Source organism: Suncus etruscus, chromosome 7 (genome assembly GCF_024139225.1).
Source record: "Suncus etruscus isolate mSunEtr1 chromosome 7, mSunEtr1.pri.cur, whole genome shotgun sequence".
Taxonomy (NCBI): domain Eukaryota; kingdom Metazoa; phylum Chordata; class Mammalia; order Eulipotyphla; family Soricidae; genus Suncus; species Suncus etruscus.
In genome coordinates this window covers 107,376,588-107,396,963 of record NC_064854.1, presented here as the reverse complement: position 1 = coordinate 107,396,963, position 20,376 = coordinate 107,376,588, and the positions used below count along the sequence as shown (strand labels likewise).

The window sequence follows — 20,376 nt, the reverse complement described above, 5'->3', positions numbered from 1 at the left end:
AAAGGAGGATTGGGAGAGGAACAGTCAGTTCAGAATAAAGTGGTAATATGGACATGGTATAGAATCCAGAGATATAATCTGAGCAAACTTTCATTCTGTGCAGTTGAGCGTGAGGTGCAAGGCAGATTTTAACATGAAGGTATCCTGCTATTATCTCTTCACCAAATACTGATACAATTGTCAATAACTGCCCTGAAAGGTATGGAACCAGAATTCTCTTGAAAGTATGGTGGGGAGGAAAGGAAGGGATCAGGAGTATGGGTTGCCTATGGAGGAAAATCTTCAGTCTCAGGGAGAGCAAGCCCCATGGGGATACTAAACTCTGGCCCCAAACACAATTTCACCAGCATCTAAGACCCTATCACAAGCCTTAGACTCACAATTGGTGGGGCACTCACAACAGGAATTCTCAACTAAATGAACACATGTTCTAAAGAGCATAGACTAGCTCTGATCCCAGATGCCATGTGTATCCTGACCCTCTTTAACATGTGTGCTACTGGGCCTCACTGGAATGTGGTTTAATGAGCACAAAATGCCATGCTGGCATCCTAGAGTGTCCTTTTCCTTACAGATGAAAGACAGAAGTCCAAAGAGTTAGAAAAAGATCCTGTAAAAGGGTCTCAGTAGAGTCAGGGTCAGCAAATGGCAGACTAGCAATGCAAGGGAGGGGGCTTCCTCACCATTCCAGGGCACCAGCAACCCTTAATGCAGACTGGCCGCAGTGGTCATATAGGCTGTGCCTTGTGGAAGGACATTCTGAAAAGCAGATAAGGGCCTCTCCTTTCAAGAGGTAAGTCCACTTAATATCATCCCACCCAGGAACAAGCAAAGATCACCTGAGGGTTATCTTAATGCACTGACACCACAGCAGCCCGAGGGTGGGTGGAGGCAGAGCAAGGGAAGGCAGCAAGGTGCCAGCTGCTCAGCCTCCTAGCTTTCTTTTCCCAAAGGTGATCCAGAAGGCTACTGAGACAGGGAAAGATGAACTTTGCCCTCATCCAGGAAACGAATCCAATCATGTCCATCCATAGTGCACATTTTGTTTTCTGAATTTGTTTTCCTGGGTAGTCACTCAATCTCTTGGGAGGCAGAGCTCTTTTTCAGGAATAAGGGAAAGTGAAGACATGCAGCAGGCTCTTTCTTGGAGCCACACCATTGCTGGAGAATTACCATATTGAAACTCTTGTTAGCATACACTAGTGAGAAAGAGATGGGGAACAGGGTCAGCCTGGTCATGAGGTGGTGAAAGGGTTTATCACTGTTGTTGGCAAAGCCTAGAGAGGGGACACCTGGAAAGGCCAGTCCTCACAGCAACACTTCACTTCACCAGCCAGCACACTGATAAAACCGCTGATTTTCCACTTAGAAAAACTGCCAGAGATCTGGAGAAAATGCCACACTCTAAAATGTTTAAGGAGGGGGCCAGAGCAATAGAACAACAGCAGGGTATTTAACTTGCAAGCAGCTGACACCGGACAGACACGGGTTCGGTTCTCGATATCCCCTGAGCCTGCCAGGAGTAACACATGAGTGTCGCCAGGAGTGGCCCAAAATCCAAAAAAATAAATCTAATTTATTAAATTTTAAAAGAGAAAAAAATATCTAAAGAGTCTATTTTGCCATTTTTGAAGTCAAAGTTACTCTTTGTGACTTCACTTAAACATCAAGTGATAACTAAAGCTCACATAACCCCATGTTACAAGTATCCAAACTCAGTTCCAATACTAGGTTTCTGCAACATTTGTGCTGACCAGGACACCTGCATTCTTCACAGTGCCAATATTTCCATCTGTATTCCCACAGCTTTTAAAAGAAAAGCTGAGGGACCAGTGAGGTGGCGCTAGAGGTAAGGTGTCTACCTCAGTTCGATCCCCCGGCGTCCCATATGGTACCGCCAAGCCAGGGGCAATTTCTGAGCGCTTAGCCACGAGTAACCCCTGAGCATCAAATGGGTGTGGCCCCAAAAACAAAAACAAAAAAAGAAAAGCTGAGTAGTCTTACTTTTTAAATTCTGAAAACAAAGGTTTTAAATTAGACCAGACTTAGGTTTTTTGCCTATAACTTTACTATACAGAGGGCTGTTTTTTCTCCACCATTACAATAGATTTTTTCTGATTTACAGGTAGATGTAAGTGAGACAGGTGGCCAGCTTTCAGGGCAAAGAAATGTCCAGATTAGGTAGCAAATCCACAGTGAGGTTCTGTGATTGCCCAATGAGGCTGTCTGTTTAAGCAGAGCAAATACCCGCCCCAAACACCACAAAAGGTAAAAGCAGGTCCCTCATTTTAATTTCACAGCATCTTCCAGCATCAGAGGTGAAAGAGGTAACTAAAACCTCTAATAGAAATCCCCAGAAGCACAAATGCTTAATTGAAGAACAGGCTTAGTATTTAGTTCCTCTCCACCTGGAGAAAAAAGGAAATGGCGGAAGGGAAACCTGGACAAGCAGATGGTTGGATATTTAATCAATAGGATAGAGAAGGAAAAGGACAGTTCTCTATGCTCATAATTTTCCAGCTTGGGGCTCATTCAGGCTTTGGAGTATGTGCTGAAATAACCTAAAGAGCTTTAAATATACACACAAATGCCTCTGCCCAGTGCCTAAACCTCCCACTAACCCCCTAACTCAAGGCTTTGACTGAATCAGCCTGGAAGGTGGCATGCTCATGTTAATTTTTCAAAGCTGCTAGGTCCCTCTAGTGCACAGCCAACCATAAAAACTCTCAGTTGAGTGTTTGGCTGTGTATTGCATCTGCCCAGGGAGAGAAAAGGAAAAGAGCAATGTTTAAAAAAAAAAAAAAAAAAAGGAACGGGCATCAACTTTATGGCTGCATTCAACAGCTCCCCATCAGGAATTAATTCACCAATAAAAATAAGCTAAGCTTTTCACCCCTCTCCTCCAACCTTACTATCTCTCTCACACAGCTATTATGTAAGTATTTCAACAAGTTCACAGAAGAGTGAACCCTGGCATGTTTCTGCAAATACGCTTTGGTTCTTGGGGACTTACACAAGCTCTGGCCCACTCAGTCCCACACCCCAAAGTGCCTCAATCTGCAGAAAAGCAGGACTAGCTCTGCCTCCACCAGAGGTGCCGATGGAAAGAGGTCAGTGTACCACTTTCCAGGCACCACTGTTCACACAGAGCACCGAAACACACTTTAGAACCACCACTCCAGCATTGACCAATATCCATGCAAGAAACTGAAGCCCCAAGAGTATGGGAAAGCTGGGTAGAATATGGCAGAGGCCACAAATGCAGGATAAAAAACAAGTCTTTGCTTCACCACTAGGCCAACTGTCTCCTCTCCAGAAATCAGGAATATGGAAAGCAAAGCAAGACACACTCACCTTTTTCTCCGTAGCAGCCATCTCCAATGAGGAAAATGTTCCCAAGCTCCCAAAGACATTATAAGATTTGATGGGTAAAGACCAGGGATCCTATAGGAGACACCCAGGAGTGACACGGGTGTACCTTACATCCCTGAATCCTTCCCAACAAACTTTCATCTCACAGTGGAAAGGAGCTGGGAAGAAATAATCACAAATTGGCACTTTTATCTTAGCTGTTTGGGTTTGAAAGGTTGCCAGGAAGTGAGGAAACTGCAGAGGAATTTGCCTTAAAGTGATGTCTTTGAGATACATTCTGAGAAGCTGCTGGAGCAATCAAGAAGTCTGGATTCTGAAGAGACCCACTGAGGCTGCCTTCCTCACTGCCTTGAGCAGATGGATGGCTAATCAGTTCAGGATAACTAACTGGTGAGCATGAGCAGGGGGCCAATGAGCCTAATCTTCAGGACAGAAGGAAAACTTCCTGTTACTCTGCACCAGTTAATTAATTAACATCATGTGGAAGACTACCTGAAGAAGTTCACCTGAGGCCATCACTACTGAGATGAGGATGCCTGTTGCCACACTCCTCACAGTTTGAGGTCCCATTTGAAATTTACCATTTCCACCCTCACAAGTTCCCAGACCACATGCAACCACCTGTGCTTTGAGCTCCAAAGGAAGAGGAAAATGGCACAAGGCCTTCTTCTGGGGCCAGGGCAATAACACAGTGGTAAGGAACGGACCCAAGTCTGAATCTCGACATCCATATAAACCCCCGAGCCTGCCAGGAGCGACTTCTGAGCATAAAGCCAGGAATAACCCCTGAGTGCTTCGGGGTGACCCAAAACACCAAAAAAAAAGGCCTTCCTATTTGATCACAGGCAGACCTCTTGACTTCTCTGTGTCTGGCCCGCATGTCTCATCTGTAACATGGGCTTAATGACATATCTTGTGACTGGCTCTTGGGATTGGAAGGCAATACCTAGCAACCTCAGTGTTGATAGTTCCTCATTTTCTTTTTTTTTTTTTTTTTTTTTTTGTGGTTTTTGGGTCACACCCGGCAGTGCTCAGGGGTTACTCCTGGCTCCATGCTCAGAAATTGCTCCTGGCAGGCACGGGGGACCATATGGGACGCCGGGATTTGAACCGATGACCTTCTGCATGAAAGGCAAACGCCTTACCTCCATGCTATCTCTCCGGGCCCAGTTCCTCATTTTCATCTCGAGAAGCTGAACCAGCTGTGAACCTTTTGGCGATTTGGTGACTATCAAAAACACCAACAATCCCACACACACTCAAATATCTCTGTTGATTTGGTATGACTTTGATTTTGGTATGACTCAATAATATAATGAGTAAACTATCTTTAAACACCCTCGTCTTTGAACAAGTAGGGAGAATCTAATATTTTCTCTGCAAAGACCAACAAAACAGGCCTTCTGAAGGGAGGGCCAGGCATAAATGCAAACACATTTCTTCCACTTGGGCTACAAAAGCTGAAAATGGCTCCCAGGTGTGAGCAGACACAATAGGCCCAGCCTTCTTTCACAAGGTCAAAGTCAAGCCAGCCATTTTCGGATTAGATGCACAAGCAGCTGAGGCTTCCCCCCGTTGGTAAGTGGATTACAGAAGCCACCTGCAGGAAGTGGTCCAGGGGGAGGAGGAGCAGGAAATGGTCCCAGTTGGAAGGAGACTATTGATATGGGCAGGAGCAGCTCCTTTCACATGGGCTATTGTGCAATCAACACAGCAGCTCGGCTTTCCGGTTCTGTTCTTGGAACCTAGGAGGAGTTTCAGCACCCACCACCCCCAGACCCTCCATGCTTAATCAGCAGTTAATTCCCACTGGGTCTCAGACTACTTTTTAAATTGACATGGTCATTGAAAAGAATGATAGTGCGGTGGAGGAATGCAGAGTACCAATGGAAAGCAAATACCCAACAAAGCCAACTCTCAACAACCAAGCTTCAATCAAATCTGAATTCCCCCAAAGGCAGCAAGTGACCTCCAAGAGCAAGTTCCTCTTCTAGCCCACTCCCCCCCTCCCTTCTCTGCTCCCCAGACCCCACAGCTGGTGTTCACTTTAGCTTCCCAGCAAATGACTTGCAGATGTACCACTCATCTGGCGAGTTTCACCACCCCCACTTACAAAGAAAAGAGGAGGGAAAGAAAGGAAAAGGAGAAGGAAAATGACAAGTCATGACTGTGTATGACTTGGCAGGCTCTTGGCAGAGCCACAGCAGCCCCTTTCCCAGTGAAGAGCCAGGACAAGAGACAGTCTGCTCAGCAAAATGCCTGGGAAGTTTCCGGGATAGAGAGCTTTTTTTTTTTTTTTTTTAATTGGGTGTTTGATTTTCTATTTTGGGGCTTGGTGGTAGTATGCAGCCTGCTCTGCCTTCCCAAAGAAGCCTGTTTGACCTCATACAGGCTGCTAGAGGGATGGCCAGGGAGAGTCAGAGCCCAGCTCTTTCACTGGATGGCTTTGTTCTGCTACTCCGATTTCAGGCACCCACCATACTGGCAATGCATGGAGAGTGCTCAGCGGAAATGTGCAACTTGAACTCCCTTGTAGGGAGGGACGGGGTTCAGCTCCAATGTCACTTTAGGAATCTATCCTGCACCCCAATAGTGACATCAGTATCCCCTAGTCTAAGTCCTTACTTGGATCACTGCTGGTTGTGGTCGTGGACAGAAAGTGCTTTTCTGGCAGAAAGAGGTGGAGAGTGGGGACAATTCACAGTGTTTCACTGGGCAGTGGCCAGCAGCTTCACAAGGTGGACAGTAGCCACCCCATGCACCATGAGGCTTTCTCCAGGTGCCTCAATTTTCTTCCTCTGAGGTTGTGTGCATGTTGGGGTGGGCAAGAAAAAATAAGTGGGTCATGTGTGTCATCAGCAATGCAGGTTGGGTCAGGGTAGGCTCAGAATTTTAATTCCCCTTTTACAGCAGGAGAAGTGCTATCAAGATACTCCTTTTAACTTCCACCTGGAACAAAGAGGCTCCATTGAAGTCTCTGGTGAGGTCAAAGATATATCTGATAATAGTCTCTGATAATCAGCAGGAAGATAAATGGTGTTAAACTTAACTCAGTGCTGGCTCCTCCAGCCCAGGGAGGCAGGGCTGTAAGTGGAGCCCCTGCTGAAATCCTTACAGTGAGGTAATAACCTCTTGTTCTGAGGCTCCCATGTCTACAACACCTGGTTAAAGGTCCATCAGGGAGATTTGCTAGACCACCAGCTAAACGAAAATTAGAATGAGACATACCTAAAAGCTGTGGACTTCAGATGCAACCAGGTTTGTGTGCTCAGCGGTGCCCACCATCCCAGCTCCCTCCTCAGAAATAAAATACCTTACCAAGGCTTTTGGATCCTACCATCCCAAACAAATACCACAGACCCCAGGGTCTGAGGCTGAGCTTAAGATTTGCATGTGGTTTTATGGGTGTTTTCTTTGACGGCTATAACTTTTGCTAAATACTTTCTTATACAGTGATGATCCCCCCATGTTTTTTATCTTCTCTTTGTGAACTGCTCAATATGGAATTTGGTGTGTAAGAATCCCTCAGTTTAATACTTATGTTTGAACCAAGTCATGGGTCTTGTTGGAAATGTTCTTACGCCCCCATATATCTGATAGCACCACGTGGCTTTATATCTTGTTTGCGTAGGCACACTAACATGGGAAAATACTATACATACCAATAAGTTCTTATCTAATAGAAATAGGAACACACAAATCTTGTAGTGCAATGAGACCTTACACCCTGAACATTGACATAAAGACCTGGCACAGGCCTCAGAAGAATGGGCATTCTCCATTTACCCCTTGATCTACAGAAGACATTTACAAAACATCCAAGGTTGTATATAACATCACCCGGAGGCATTGCTGTACCAGGGAAGACCCTATAGCTGCTCTGACATCGATCTACTCAAAAGAGACACCCCTTAACACTGAGAAGACAACAAGAACAATGACCTGCTTACTGGACAGGGCTTGCTGTATTGCCCCTTAATGGTGAGGTTTGTCTATAACATCACCTGGAAGCAATCCTCTACCACGGAAGACCCTACCACTGATCAGACATCGTCCTGCTCAAAAGAGACTTCCCTTAACACTGAGAAGACTTAACAACAACAACCTGCTTACAGGACAGGGCTTCCTACATTGCCCTTTCATGGTGAGGTGAAACGAGAAGGCACTCCACATCATGACTTCAATGTAGGACATGCAGATTCCAGAATCTTTAATACAGAAACATGAGACCAACAACAGAGACTGTGTGATAAGTGTGTTGGCGCTACGGACAATGTGGACAATGTCTTGGATCGAACGATAACTTGCCTGAGGCCTAGAGCTGGTCTTATGCCAGGAAACTTCAGGGGTAGGATCTCTTTCTATTTAGGCCAAGGTTATTCCTTTCCATGCCTCTCATATTTTGGTGGGCCTATGCAAACAACAATTGCCACTCTAACACCGTTTTTACTGTGCTCCTTTGACTCTAATCCTTAAAACACACCCACTTAAAATTTGAGGTTAACTTAAGCTAATATGCATGTACATGGAAATGTAAAAAATACTATGCCTCTAATGTTTAAGGAGTTACGTAAGTTTGATGGCTTTAGATTGCCTTGTGTGCTGTTAAGAAATATTATAATGTGCTACAATCTGGGAACTTGAGGGACAAAGTAATTGCACATGGATTCTGTTTTATTTATCTTGACTTTCTTTGGTGAAAGTTCAAAGTTAAGATATCAGCAAGGGGACTTCTTCTGAGAATTATGTTATGGGTGATTGTCCTTCCACTGTAACTTTACCTTATCCTCCTTCTTTGCATCTTTTGTTCTCATAATTCAAAATAAAAAAATTATAAAAAAAAATGTTATAAACAAAAAAAAAAAAAAAAAAAAGATTTGCATGTGGAAGGTGATGTCTGAATCTCAGCATACCGAGCTGACTCAAGCACTGCTAGACATGCCCCTATCAAAAAGAAAAAATATATCCAAAGTTCTCCTCAAGAAGTTACCTCTAGGCGGTGAGGTGGCGCTAGAGGTAAGGTATCTGCCTTGCAAACGCTAGCCAAGGAAGGACCACGGTTCGATCCCCCGGCGTCCCATATGGTCCCCCCAAACCAGGGGCAATTTCTGAGCACTTAGCCAGGAGTAACCCCTGAGCATCAAACAGGTGTGGCCCGAAAAACCAAAAAAAAAAAAAAGTTACCTCAATAATCTCTTGCCCCTCAAAAACTAAGGAGCTTGATAAGGACTCAATTCATAAACCTAAAGCTCCCATAATCCCACCTCAAGTCCAATGAGAGAGTCTCAAAGGAGGGTAGCCATCATCACCTGGGAGCAATTCAAGTTGTGTGGTGGCAACCTCTGCTGGGACAGCTGTCAGAGTCCCTGTAAGCTTTCCAGGGCCAGTGTGAGACTCATAGGGATGAGCAGGAATGGGTGGTGATGTGTAATTCAGAAGAAAGATTCAGTTCACACCAACAAAACACAGGCATACCAGGCAGAAAGTGAGTACATCTCTAAAGATCCAAAAGAAAATCATCAAACGTCTGACAGTTTTATGGGTCTCTGTTTTGACTATGGTCACAGCTTCTGCCCTATAGTGGCAGAGAGCCCAACTGGTCAGAGATTGCTCAAGAAACAAAGACATTTATCTGTGCTCACCTAGGGGCTTTCTAATTACAACTAGATTTTTAAAAGTTTCTATTTTTTTCCAGTATCATTTGTTGAAAAGACTCTCCTTGTTCTGCTTCATGTGTCCAGATTAACTGTCCAATCAAATCTAACAAATTAAATTGCTATCCATGGGCTTGCAAGTCTGTCCCATTGGTCTGAGAGTAGTCACATGTAAAATAGCTGAAACTGAAATGGTATGTCAAATCACACATAAAAGTTAACTCCAAATGAATTAAGGACCAAAATCCAAACGATTCACTGAGGAAAAAATATAGGCATAATTCAGCAGTATATATATCTCAGAGGTGTCTTCTATAGTTTGACTATGGATGCAAAGGTAACAAAAACAAATGAGTCAACTATATCAAATTAAAAAGGTTTTGATAGCAAAAGAAACTTAGGCTAAATATAAAGAAGCCCTACTTAATGGAGAAAATATATGTACACACAAAGCTCACAACACAAGTCCAAAAACCCCATCAAATAAAATTGAAAAGATGAAGAGACACTTCCCCAAAGATGACATTTGGATGGCTATTAGGCACCTGAAATAGTCCCTTATCACTTACTAGGGAAATTGAAATTAAAATTAAAATCAAAATGAGGTATCACCTCACAGTCCTGAGAATGGCATAAAAAGAGGACTGAAACAACGTGTTCGCAGCGTGATGGTAAAAAAAAAGAACCCTATTCACTATTAGTGGGGATGTGCAGCCTCTATGAAAGGCTGTATGGAGACTTCCCCAAAAAGTAAGACTAGAACTCCCATATAATCTTGACATCTATCTCCAAAATACTGCAACATTAATTTGAAAAAAAAAAAGTAAGTATTACTGTATTTATTGTAGTGTTAACCATGAGGTAGGATATAAAAATGATTCAAATGTTAGACAACAAGTGAATGAAGAAAGAAATTGTGGTAAAGTATGATGCAGCTATAAAAATGATGAGAGCGGACAGTTCACGGCATTACAAAATGAACTAGAGGACATCATGTTAAGTTAATCAGAGAACAAAATACTAATCTCACTTATCTATGGGTTACAGAGAGACAAAATAAGAAAATAGATACACAATGGCACACCCTTGGTCTCAGATTCTAAAATTAATTAATGGTGGAGGGAAGATCATACTAGAGGTGACATAGGGACACTTGGAAGGTTAAGAACACACTGGTAATGGTGGGTGTACTTATTTTGAAAACTGATACCATGAATTTTAATACTATTGAAACAACTTTAATATATGTATATATAAAGTGTTTTGTTTGGTTTTGGTTTTGGTTTTTGGGTCACACCAGGCAGTGCTCCGGGGTTATGCCTGGCTCTATGCTCAAAAATCGCTCCTGGCAGGCTCGAGGACCATATGGGATGCCAGGATTCGAACCACCGTCTCTCTGCATGCAAGGCAAATGCCCTATCTCCATGCTATCTCTCAGGCCCCTAAAGTTTTATATATATGTATATAAATGTGTATATATACACATAAAGTTTATATATATGTATATATATAAAGTTTCTACATTTTAGTCTCACAACTTGACTCATAATTTCTATTTCAAGTGTTTCATTAATTTTTGATGAGAATATGTACATAAAGACCTGATGAAATAAGAAACCACATCCAAGGCAAGGTTTACATTTGCTTCAATTACTTCATGAGTTGATTTTTCTACAACAGCAAGACAAAACTAGGCCCTATACAGAGTGCACCAGTTTGGGAGGCCAGGGGAAGATTTATCCATTGCTAAACGTTCTGCTTTGCAGACTCAGTCCTCTCTCAACCTGATAATAATTACTGGATGGTAGGGGCCGGAGAGATAGCACAACAGTAGGGTGTTTGTCTTGCAAGCGGCTGACCCAAGACCAATGGTGGTTTGAATCCCAGCATCCCCATATGGTCCCCGTGCCTGCCAGGAGCAACCCCTGAGCACCGCCCAGGGTGACCAAAAAAAAAAAAAAAAAAAGCAGATAGTTCTGCCATAGGAAGAATAACAATCACTTACCTACCATGAAGCAGCAAACTCACTTTGCACTCACATTAGAGCCCCTACAGGTCCAGACACACATCTGCTGCTAAATAGCTTCACCATACAAGATTACTATTTAACTTGTGAAGACAAACTATAGTCGCATACTTCCAGGGATCAACACAGGGTGTGAAAAAAGATTTTAACATCCATTTTCTATTATGTCTATGGATGGGAGCCTTCTTTCATGTGATCCAGTAAGACTAAAGGGCAGTTAAATAAAAAGAAAGACAGGAGGTAGGCTATCCTCAAAATACAGGCCAATTTTTTAATGTATTTTCTTTCTTCCTTTACTTACTTACTTATTTATTTATTTATTTATTTATTTATTTATTTATTTATTTATTTATGTTTTTGGTTTTTGGGTCACACACATAGCGCTCAGTAGTTATTCCTGGCTCTGTGCTCAGAAATCGCTCCTGCCAGGCTCAGGGACCATATGGGAGGCCAGGATTTGAACCACTGTCCTTCTGCATGCAAGGTAAATGCCCTACCTCCATACTATCTCTATAGCCCCTTTAATGTACTTTCTTATATCTGCTTATTTATCTGGTTTTGAGTCAAACCTGTCGGCGTTCAGGGGTTACTCCTCGCTCTGCACTCAGATATCACTCCTGGCTCAGGGAACTGTATGGGATGCTGAGAATCGAACCACCAGTCATCCTGCGTACAATGCTGCGTGTAAGGCAAATACCCTACCACTGTGCTATTTCTCCGGCACCAATTTCACCTTTTAAACCCAAGTATTGAAAGACTTACCCCAGGTCCTGAAGCTACACAGAATCTGCTGAAATTATGGGTCATTCTCCCCCAGATATCCTGGTTGGGTCCTTGCAGGAATCTTCATTCCATTCCTCTTAATCCTAAGCAGCAGCCACCAGACCATCACTCACCCCACTCCCCCTACTGCTTGGTCTTTAATTACATTTTTATGTGAATTGATCTTCACATTTAACAAGCCTGTAAAGAAGATTGATTTGGGCTCTCTCTTTTAGCCAGCTTACTAGGCACAGAAAGAGTCTAAGTACTGCTATTGATTATATTTCACCAGCAGACCCAGCCAAGAAGTGCTCCATCCTTCAGGGCCTCAGGCTTTCTCCACTCCAACCAGGGATGCTTCCACTCATTGAGAGGGGTCACAGTCAGGACACCAGGTTTCATTATTTCCAGGTTTTACAGTAAGAAATGGTAAATATACCATCCCTTTTATGTAATCAAATTTTCTTTAGCTAAAAGGTCACAGCAAAATATATGACTGCAATTAAGCCCACCATTGATATTTTATATTCAAATTACTCGCATTTTGAGCCTTTCTTGTTCATTTTTCCCCTTTTGTGTGTGTAAATAATTTAATACACAAATAAAACATTAGTACAGTGAATTAAATATTAAAGCTATTTTTTACTCAACAGCTTACTTTTTGTTATCCTATTTAAGACTCATACAACGGGGCCGGAGCGGTGGCACAAGCAGTAGGGTGTCTGCCTTGCACGTGCTAACCTAGGACAGACCACAATTCAATCCCTTGGCGTCCCATAGCTCCCCCAAGTCAGGAGTGATATCTGAATACAAAACCAGGAGTAACCCCTAGGCATCACCAGGTTTGCCCCCCCCCAAAAAAAAAGAAAAAAAAGAAGACTCATGCAATGAGCATCCTTATCTTTGTTAATTCACATGAATAAATAAATTCATTTGTTTATAGTTTGAAAACCACACTCTGCAGTGCTCAGGGGCTGCTCTCAGGGTGAGCTCAATCCTTTGAGCTCTCTGTCTGGTCCAGATAAATTAGTTTAAATACTTTTCCCAGGTTTATTTAACATGTGTTAAAAAGTATTTCCTCAAAAAAAAAATAATTTCAGATTAATGACTGTAGGGGAGGGGGAACAGGGGGTCAAGAAACTGCTAAAAGCCCATGGCGTTCAGTGTTAGCATCAAGAACATGTTCCATATTAGTGTGAATAGTGGCACAACATTGAGAATGCATAAAAAATTACCACCAAATTGCATATTTTAAAGTGGTCCAAATGGTGAGCTTTTCTTGTCAGTTTTATTTCAATAAAAATGGTTTTCAGGGCCCGGAGAGATAGCACAGCGGCGTTTGCCTTGCAAGCAGCCGATCTAGGACCAAAGGTGGTTGGTTCGAATCCCGGTGTCCCATATGGTCCCCCGTGCCTGCCAGGAGCTATTTCTGAGCAGACAGCCAGGAGTAACCCCTGAGCAATGCCGGGTGTGGCCCAAAAACCAAAAAAAAAAAAAATGGTTTTCAAAGTTATTTTTGTTCAAGATTAGAAGAGGCATTTCAACATGTTTTGAAATACAAGATGAAGCTAAGGAGGCGGGGGGGGGGGGTAAAAGAAGGACAGGGCATGGTAAAGGCACAAGGACAAAAACATCCCATAGAACAGAAAAGAAGTTACACAGGCAGTTACAGGCCACAGGGGAACATGCTGCAGCCGACGGCAGGAATGTGAGCCACCAGCTGACACACTGACATCAATTTCACAGCAAGTTCTTTCACACACAGCACTGAAAACATTCAGCCATTTCCAGTGAAATCTACCTTCCAATGATGCATGTTCGGTAAGACCCAGGAAAAGAGACAATTTTCCTTCAACTGAGAAGTCACTTAAGCATGAGACAAAATTACAGTTGCTGTGGGAATGGTAACATGAGTTTTCTAGACTTCAAATTTAAAAACAAAATAAAAACCTCAAATGTGAAAATACAGGAGCAGATTTTTGCTTCCACTTCACAAATATATTTTTTCACAAATATTTTTTTCTGAGAAAAATTTTTAAATCAGATTTACCACCCCCACCACCCCCCATTCCATCCCAATTCTGCTTAAAAGCGTTTCCTTGAATTTATGATATTTTGTTATTAAGAACAAATGGTTTTGGGTATTACCCTCAGAACATAATGCAAATAAATCTGCTCCTCACAAAAACTTTAATCAAATTTAGAGTCCTTTCATCAGAGAATTAGCTAGCTGAAATTTTACTGATTTCAGCTCCCCGAATGCTAGAAAACTTTTTTGAAACTATGAGTGATATCAAAGCCAGACAGGAAACCTTATTCAAAAGAGGCCCCACTAATCATGCCCCAGAAAGAAAGGCTCTGATGCCTGGGCCCTTGAACACTGTCATGTGAGCAAGAAGCAAGACAGACAGAAATGGTCTCAGGAAACAAGAAACCAAACAGCAACGAAAACTCAGCTTACATGGTAAAAGTCCTTAATAGGTGTTTAGGCCAAAAACCATAAACCTACTAGCTCAGCAGCAGTTATGAGACATCAGGGTATCCTTTATGCGAAACTCCTGACTCTACTCTCAATTTCCAGTTCCCAGAGGAACAGAAAAACTGGGGGTGGGAGCGGGAAGTGACAACAAATGAGACAAAAAGCAACTTGTCCCAGGTCTGACCATCTGAGCTAGACCAGCAAAGAAGGTTCCTCCTGGATGCTTGAATTTAGGTAGCCTCAGTCCCTGAATTTAAGCATCTAGTCTACACAATTTGGTTTTGTGGGTTTGAGGGGTCTGGTTTTTTTGCTTGCTTGTTTGTTTGTTTGGGGCCACACCCAGTGTGTTCAGGGATTACTTCTGATTTTGCACTCAGGAACCACTCCTGGCAGTGCTCAAGAGACCACACGTTATGCCAGAAATCGAACTCATGCCAGCTACATGGAAGGCAAACAATGCTACCTTTGTGCTTTCTCTCTGGTCCTACATCATATTTTTCTCATCCCCTACTGATCTGGAAATGGAGAACTATAAACGCAATATCCATTGAGCTAATGAACTCACCACATTTTCAAGCACTGCATCAGGGGCTTCCCACATGTGACAGAGATGAATCCTCATGAGATCACCCTGAAACAATCTTGGGGCCCCATTATAGGGCACTAAAGTTACCCACTAACTCGCTTGTTGTGAACATGCTGACTCCCTTCAACTTGGTGATTTGGAAAAGTCCCAGACATAGTAGCAAAACAAGCTTTTGAGAGCCTAAATGACTCTAAGTGTCAATGGATGAGATGCCTGGCACTTTGCCTTCTCAGGTCAGGTAAGGAAAGGGCTACTCTCTGCTGCCTTCATTATTATTCCCACCCCTGCCCTTTGCCTGCTTGGTGGGGGCAGTACAGGGAGGCACATAGGAGGACAGCAATTTGTTCCACCCTCCTGTTGCCCAGATGTCCTGCTGCCAACCTAACTTTGTAGGCATTAAATTCAGGCATCTGGTCCAAGCTCAGGAACATGGACCCCTCAGAGAAAAGAAAGATAAATATCCTTTAGTTTCTGCAGCTTCAAGAGAAATCATCGACCAAATCAGTGAGAGACCAGCTCAGGCCAAAGAGGTGGTTGCCAATTCTAACCTGTATTTTCCAAAGTGAATCAAAACCAGGAGGGAGTCATTTTCTCCCTCTGCTTTACATATTTTAATGCTGTCTAATGGAATCTGAGGAACAAGGCCAACCAGCCCCACCACTTGGGCCAAAGAGCAGAAATTATTTTTAGTCAGAAGAGTAAGGAGGAGTGATTCGAAGTGCCACAGGCCTTGTGGTAAGCTGGAGACCCTGCCTGTCTCTGGCACAACCTGCCCCCAGGGCACATGGTAGAGAAAGAAACGACGGGTGGGTGGGCATTGTATACACCTTAGTTCCACTTCTCTCTCCACTCTGAAACTCTCATGGCAAAGATGTTTCTCTGTGGCCCTTCCTTTCCCACCAAGTGAGGAGCAAGGGGAGTGATCTCACTGCTTCTTAAACTTGAACAAATGGATAAATAGCTGAGGGACCTTAATACCTGACCCAGTAGGATTGAGAGACTGTGAGGAGCAAGGGGAGTGATCTCAGTGCTTCTTAAACTTGAACAAATGGATAAATAGCTGAGGGACCTTAATACCTGACCCAGTAGGATTGAGAGACTGTGCAACTCCATGAACTGTAAGTAACAGGCCCAGAATATTCCAGAGGCCTGAAGAAATAATACAGTGGTTTAGTATTTCTGCCTAGCAAACATGGTTAGGAGTTCAAATCCCAAGTGTCCAACATGTGCCTGGAATGGTCTACACAGCTCTGCTGATTGACTCAGGTAGCTATGCTGTCTGTGATCAAAGGTGCCAAAATTCCAACTCCCTGATGTCAAGTGTGGCTCATTCCATAAAAAAGGGTGTGACCTCCAACAAGGACCACAGCTGAAAAGAAGTGTGACCTCTTCAGAGCAATGTGAGCACCATAGCAATCCCTGGAGAGAACCACAACCATGACTGAGAGCCCCGCTTATAATGTGATGTGCAACTCCTGGCAAGCGCTACCACCAGACATGTGTGCAGACCATAATCAACACAATAACTAGAAGGGGTAGGAGTGGAATTAAAAATAAAAGAAACTGGGGCTGGAGAGACAGCACAGCGGTAGGTCATTTGCCTTGTAAGCGGCCGACCCAAGAACCAACGGAGGTTCGAATCCTCGAATCCCATATGGTCCCCGGAGCCTGCCAGGAGTGATTTCTGAGCAGAGAACCAGGAGTAACCCCTGAGCACTGCCAGGTGTGGCCCAAAAATAAACAAAAAAAAATTTTAATAAAAATAAAAGAAACTTCAAAAAAAAATTCAAAGGGGCAGGAGAGATGATATAGAATTAAGGCATTTACCTTATATACAGCCAACTCATATCCAGTCTCTAACATTGTATTGCCAGGACCAACCCCCAAGCAGAGCTATGTTACCCCCCACATAAGGAAACACGCACCAGACATGGCTTTTGCCTTCCTGGTGCAGTGTCTAATTTTCCTCTCAAGAATTATCTGCCAAAAGGCCCGTTCAGAGAAGTCAATTATTGACCCTTTGCGTGGATTATTGGCTATAATTTAACACAGCTGTGACATTACATTTTCTCTTTATTTGAATTTTGTCTCTTTTGCCACTACAGAAATTCGGCCTTAGCTATCTTGCAGTCATTAAAGGAATTTCAGTACCAAAACAAGCTGCTAGAAGTTCCCTGCTGGCTTAGCATATTTGCAACTTAAAGTCCAGCCAGCTCTCTCTTTCTGTCAGCCTTCTCACTTTCAAAGGCCAAGTCAAAAGATAACATCTTCAAGACAATGGTCTTCTCTCCCTGCTTTTGAGCTTCAAATCAAAATGATTTCTGTCTTGGGAACTCTCCCTGTCACTTTGAATACCTGCTTGCAAACAGGTTTGGGTCAGTGTAGAATTAGATTATTTCACTAGGTATAATTATTGTATCCCTTTCTTTAGTGTTATTCTCTTTCTATTACCAGATCATAGGAAGTGGGTCTTAGCCCCTAGCTAGAATACTATTTCCCTCAGGTTAAGAATATTTATTATCAGGAGTAAACCAAGATTCCTACTATCCCTTAATTTACATCAGTAATAACACCTAGGGCCAGGAACTTCTTTGATATGTAAGAATTTTGTCTTCCTTTTATCCTCTAACTGAAACCTATTCTATTCTAGGTTACTAAACACCCTAAGCTATGTGTATTTGTTCTGAAATCAAACAATGTACATTGCATTCTTTTCATGTTATGACTGCCTCTTTTCCCTTTATATACTCCATTGCCTGTAAATTAAAATTTGTCACACTCTTGCCAGAGATGTATTGACCCCACACATACTGCATGTGGTATCATTATTTCATATTTTATATTTGTCCACTTCGTGTTCCCGCTTATTCCCAGTGAGAGCTTATCTGATCCACTAAGGTTTTGCTTAGGGATGCAAACACATTCGCAGCAGAGCTAGGTGTGACCCAAAAAATAAAGGGAGAAGACATTTCCCCATGCTTCACTTTATGTACACGGGAAGGAATATCATGCCCTTAAAAAGGCCTGGATAAAGACAACACAGCTAACACATGACAAGCCATCAAACACCTTCAGCTGCTGGCACACTGCCTGTCCATCTCAGGATAAAAGGCTACAGCCTCCTTTCATTCCCGCACTTCACAGGAGAAAACGACTAAGCCACAAATTCTGTGACCTTAAGGGGTAGGATGGCAGAGGCTCCATTACCTATCAAACACACATCGTGGAATACCTGATGCCAGGAGTTTCAAGCATATGCTGCCCCGCTCCCAGGCCCAGTTCACACTCTCTCTCCAAGTATTTTATATTTGAAGAGCTCCTATAAATGAGGTCTACAAAATGTAGTTGGGCCATAGTTCTCACATGCAGTTCTCCCAAATAATTGATGTCCAGAAAAGGGTTGAGCCGCCTAAGACCATGGTTAATAATGATGGAGGAGTATCTCCTGAATACAGGGCCTGTGGCCAGCCACTTCCCCTTTGCTAATGACATCCCACCAAATCCTCTGTGTTGCCTGCTGAACCTCAGTGCTGCTAAAATGATAGCTCCTGTGAGAAAATGAGTTGTAATGCCAGCAAGGTCAAAATCCAATGAAAATATGCAGGTTTGGGGCTGGAGAGGTACCTGGAGAGGTAGTCTAGATAGGTTGCAAGTAGCCAACCCAGGTTCTATCTCAATACCCCATATAGTTGCTTAAGCCCTACCAAAAGTTATCCCTGAACAGAGTCAGGGTAGGCCATAGCACCACCAGATGTGATCACCAAGTCCCATTCTCCAAAAAATGCAGGTCTGGCATGGAAATAAGAAATTCATTAAAAGGGGAATGTGCTCTATTGAGCAAGCTGCCAATAAAATCCAGGTGAGAAAACTGTCGGACTCACTGCTGGTTTAACTGGAAAGGCCTCTGAGTAAGTTGAAACCAAGCAAAACCCACCTTAGTACTGAAGGAAAGGGGTGGGGTGTTAAAACTCAGGGTGTTTGACTCCCAAGCAAAGGTTCTGGTTAGCTCAAACCATAACAACCCTCAGGGCTTCCTCCTTTTCTTCTCCTTTAAATCCCTTTATACCCTTCTCATTTCCAGTGTATTGTCTATAATAATTAACAGAGATCCTATTGTTGAACATTGAATGAAAACTAATTGTTTTAATTTCATAGACCTGAATAAGTTTGCTTTAAAAATGAACTACAGAAAGGGGGCTGAATAGATAGTACAGTGGGCAAGCACATGCACTGCATGCAGGAGCCCTGGGTTCAATCTCTGATCACACATGGTCACTTTTAGTCCTGCTGGCAGAGACACCATAACAATTAAGCTGGGGAAGATGTGTATGTAAAAAGGCTGAATACTTCTGCCAAGTGTGGCCCCCACACTAAAAAAAATTAAAACAGTCACTAAATTCAGTCACTAAATGAGTTTGCTGTATTATTTGCTGTATAATTCACACAATTCATTTTCTTGTTGATGCCCCTAAAATTGCAGCCTCGCCACAAGCAAAAAAATCCAGTTTGATATACCTCTCAGGACATTATTTTTCTCTTCAAATGACAGGTGAAATTTCATTCTGCAAACCTCCAAAAAGTATGCTAAATACTTATTATAATCATGAAAGCCATGTAAAGATAGGTGTAAATTGGACCAACAAGCACATGACCACAAGTATTCCTGACACCAAATGTCAGTAAGAGAATATCAAAGCCTTGCTACTGTGCCCAAGGCCCCCCAGTTGGTACCACTTACAGGAAGAGGGAGATGATTTGAGAGGATGCAGCACCCAGGGATGGAACAGCTGTCAGCTCATTGTTACTGAGGATCCTGAAACAAGAACAAGAAATTAATCACTTAAGTTTGTAGTTTGTAATCAGATACATACAATGGAACTTTTTTTAAATCAGTGTTATGTTGACCATGGTAGGATTATATTGTAGTGCTGATAAAAGATACAGAATTTAAAAGCAGGTTCTTAAGAGAAATGATAAGGTTTCAAAAAGCTAACTCCTTGTCATACCTTAGTAATCCACACTCAGGGAATCTCTTCTGTCTCACAGGAGTTTCCATCTAACTCAAAAATCAAAACAATTAACAACAGGCCAAGATCTGTGCAGAATAAAAGCACCTTCAACCTAACATGACCTACAAATGCTCCCCTTATTGGCTGAAACAGTCAGAAGAGGACTGGGGAAGAAATGCCATCCTTTGAGCTTCATTGCAGTAAATTGTGCCCACAGTAGATTCAGAGCCCAACACCAAAAATACATGTGTGGTTCAGAGGAGCCTGAGATGTACTTGATATTCCAGGATAGGATCTATGAAATAATAAAGGAATTCAACTCAAATGTTATCTAAGGTGGAGGCCTCTTTGATGGAACTTCTCGGCATGTTTTCCAGTCATAAATGTCTACATAAACTACTACATGGAGACATTTTTAAAAATCTTTTGACGAGGGAGGCTATTCAAGCTACCTTTCCAAGCAAACATTTGAGTTCTCTATTTCCAAC

At 42.8% G+C, this 20,376-nt stretch overlaps 1 protein-coding gene across 1 annotated transcript in view; it reads right to left on the bottom strand.

Moving 5' to 3' along the window:
• Nucleotides 1-20,376, bottom strand: part of LRIG1 (leucine rich repeats and immunoglobulin like domains 1) — a 120,660-nt gene that overhangs the window by 48,395 nt on the left and 51,889 nt on the right. Inside the window, exon 3 of the mRNA XM_049777110.1 lies at nt 19,618-19,692. Coding sequence (XP_049633067.1) covers nt 19,618-19,692 — 75 coding nt within the window. The remainder of the gene's footprint in view (nt 1-19,617; nt 19,693-20,376) is intronic.